Source organism: Schistocerca nitens, chromosome 2, assembly GCF_023898315.1.
Source record: "Schistocerca nitens isolate TAMUIC-IGC-003100 chromosome 2, iqSchNite1.1, whole genome shotgun sequence".
NCBI lineage: Eukaryota > Metazoa > Arthropoda > Insecta > Orthoptera > Acrididae > Schistocerca > Schistocerca nitens.
Window position 1 is genome coordinate 558,613,271 of NC_064615.1, and position 2,799 is coordinate 558,616,069.

At 34.8% G+C, this 2,799-nt stretch overlaps 1 protein-coding gene across 1 annotated transcript; it reads right to left on the reverse strand.

The window, feature by feature from the left end:
- Positions 1 to 632: 632 nt before the first annotated feature.
- Positions 633 to 1,944, reverse strand: LOC126235156 (KAT8 regulatory NSL complex subunit 2-like). Its single transcript, XM_049943888.1, has 2 exons — positions 877 to 1,944; positions 633 to 659 (listed from the first exon to the last, which is right to left on the reverse strand). The coding sequence occupies exons 1-2, from the start codon at positions 1,942 to 1,944 to the stop codon at positions 633 to 635; spliced, it is 1,095 nt and encodes a 364-aa protein (XP_049799845.1).
- Between the last annotated feature and the right edge of the window lie 855 nt (positions 1,945 to 2,799).

A 2,799-nucleotide genomic window follows, 5' to 3' on the forward strand; every position in this document is an offset into this window, starting at 1 on the left:
CTGTAGAGAGGTTACACTAAATTAGAATCACATTCATTATTCATATTTTAATTTATTTTAATATTTTGTGGGGAGGTTACAGGTTATAAGGTCAACTCCTATCTATTCATCATTTCACTCACAGCCGAGATCCTGCTACAAGAGGTTCAATGGAGAGAAGAATAATTTACACAGTATCCAGAGTAGTGTTTCTGCATCAACATTGTTACAGTCAAGACTAAACACAATGGAATTACTATGAAGGTAATAACTCAGACTTGATAGGCACAAATTGAACTTGGTTTGATTATACTAAAAATACTGTGCTTCATGTGACAGATCGACAATTTCAATGGTTGCAGTGATTATTTTGCACCGCACACCACTGGAAGCAGCAGTACATAATGCAAATTGATTATTGACCTTGAATTCCATAAATTACCTTCAAAATTTTTTTCAACTGTTCCTTCCGATCAATGTTCCCAATTATTCTAGCAATTATTCATTCACTTCCACATCCCTATTCAAAAGAGAAAGAGGATACTAACGACGGACAGAGAATGGAAACTAGAGGTGCAGCAGTATGCATGTATGGGTCGTGGAGCAGGTACACAATCAAATAAAATAAGACGGGATGAGTAACACACATTATTTCATGGCAGCGATGTGTTGGAAAGTGTCTAAACAGCCCAGGAAGAAAAATAATCAATTAGACTTCAGTTAGTGCACTGCATAGATAGTCTTTAGATATTAATGCAGTCTTCTGGCAGTACAACCATTCATGTATTAACAGTAACACCAGACATATTCATAGAACATGAACAGGAGAAAAATGAAACTAGCATTATGTTTAATGAAAAAACTTCAATAATATGTAATTATGAGGCATAGTCTTACCTTCTTGTCTGGACTATATTGCTTTAGATCTGTGTGATAAACACAAGCTGTATTTGGGAATACAGTGAGGACAGGTATTCTGCATTCAACCTCACCACTAACAGAACCACAGGCTTGAAATAAAATTTGCTTAGAATCAGAGAGTATGTGTTTAATACAGTGCTTTGCCAAGGGAAGTACTTGTTCTGTGCATCTGACACCTCCCTCAGTAAACATACACTTCCGAAATCTCTGTTTACGGATAGTCATTCCTGCCTCCGTTCTTTGATCATGCAATTTACGCATTTCTTTGGCAAGACCTGAATGTTGATGGTACCTTGTAGTGGCCTTGGAAAATTCAAAATTTGGGTGTCCATGTTTCATTAGTGTGGGAAATATTTGTGAGCCCCACATTTCTTTCTCCTGTTTCTTCTGAGATAAGTATTTCCTGTAACCTTCCTTCAGATGATATTCAAGTGTTCCAAGTTGTTTTTTATACAGATATTTTAGTCTTAGTAATTTACTAGAAGTGATTCTTAAAACTTCTTCCAATGTGTAAATACCGGCATTTTTTAGACAATCATTTGAGTAATTAGGAGGATGTTCTGTATCAAGGATTCCATTTGACATAATTGAATCTGTATCACTATCAAATTCACTCTGAGAACTAGATGTTACATCAAACCTCTTGTAAATATTATCTCTCACTTCAGAATGAATTTCGTGGTTTTCATGATATTTGGAAGTCGTCATTTTTATGTCACATGAGTTATGATTTCCAACCAATAAATTAAAACTTGGAAAAAATGATTCAGAAATTGTTTCAGCTGTAAATAGTTGATGATCCTTTTCTTTATAGATGTGAGCTTCCACAGAATTCCTCTCAGAAAAAGACCCTTCTGATAAGTCAGTTTTATCACTCTGACTAACAGGCATATCACATGTCTTTACATATTCATTATGATCACAGCAGCGACATTTGACTGGTGTGTTTGTTTCTTCCTTTATGTCTTGCAAGTAGTAATCAAAAATGTCTTCTTTGGGTTTCAGACTCTCATAAACCTTATGCTGTTCCGTATGTGGCTGCATTGTGAACACAAATTGTATTACAAGCCCATATCACCTGAAATGAAAGTAAGTGAATGTTGATGAACCACAGTGTGAGAAAGTCTATAATAAATGTCTTAACCCCCCCCCCCCCCTTTCCCAAACACACACACATCAAATAAAATTTAAAAGGCTCAAGTGAAACTAAAATACACTGCACTCATCTTCTGAAACTATGCAAATTATTATTTCTCTTGAGAATAAATGTTACAATGGAGTGAGAGAGTTTTCAACAGAACAAAGAAGTTTCATTCTAGAGAGGGCAACTTACCCATCATCATGTGCCAGGTTTTCTTAAACAGTATCTCATTAAACATCACTCTTTAAGATGTTGCAGTGGTTAAGTCACTGGAGTCACATTTGTGAGAAACAAGATTCTAATCCCTGTCCCGACATCCATATTTAGGATATTCTCAGTTTCCCTAAATCATTTTAGACAAATATTAGGATATTTTATTTGAAAAAGACAACCAATTTATTTTCCCAATTTTCCCCAGTCTGAGGATCTCTAATGGCCTTATAATCAACAGAATATTAAACCCTGAGTCTTTTATCATTTTAAGAAACATCAAGATTCATAAACAAGGCTGAAGTGGTGAATACTTATTTATTCTAAATTGAATAACCTAGGACTGAAATGCTGAAGTGAAGTTAAGGTTCCAAATAGGTAGTTTGCATTCTTTTACCCTCCATTAGCTATTAAAATTGCCTAGTGTAGAATAAAAGCAGAAATGTGGGTGATCTATGAAACATTTTCATTTGAAAATCTAATGATGCTCTTACTAGATATTTGAAAAAAAGGGTCAGAATTTTTTGAGAAGAGGGTTGTTTTCTTTC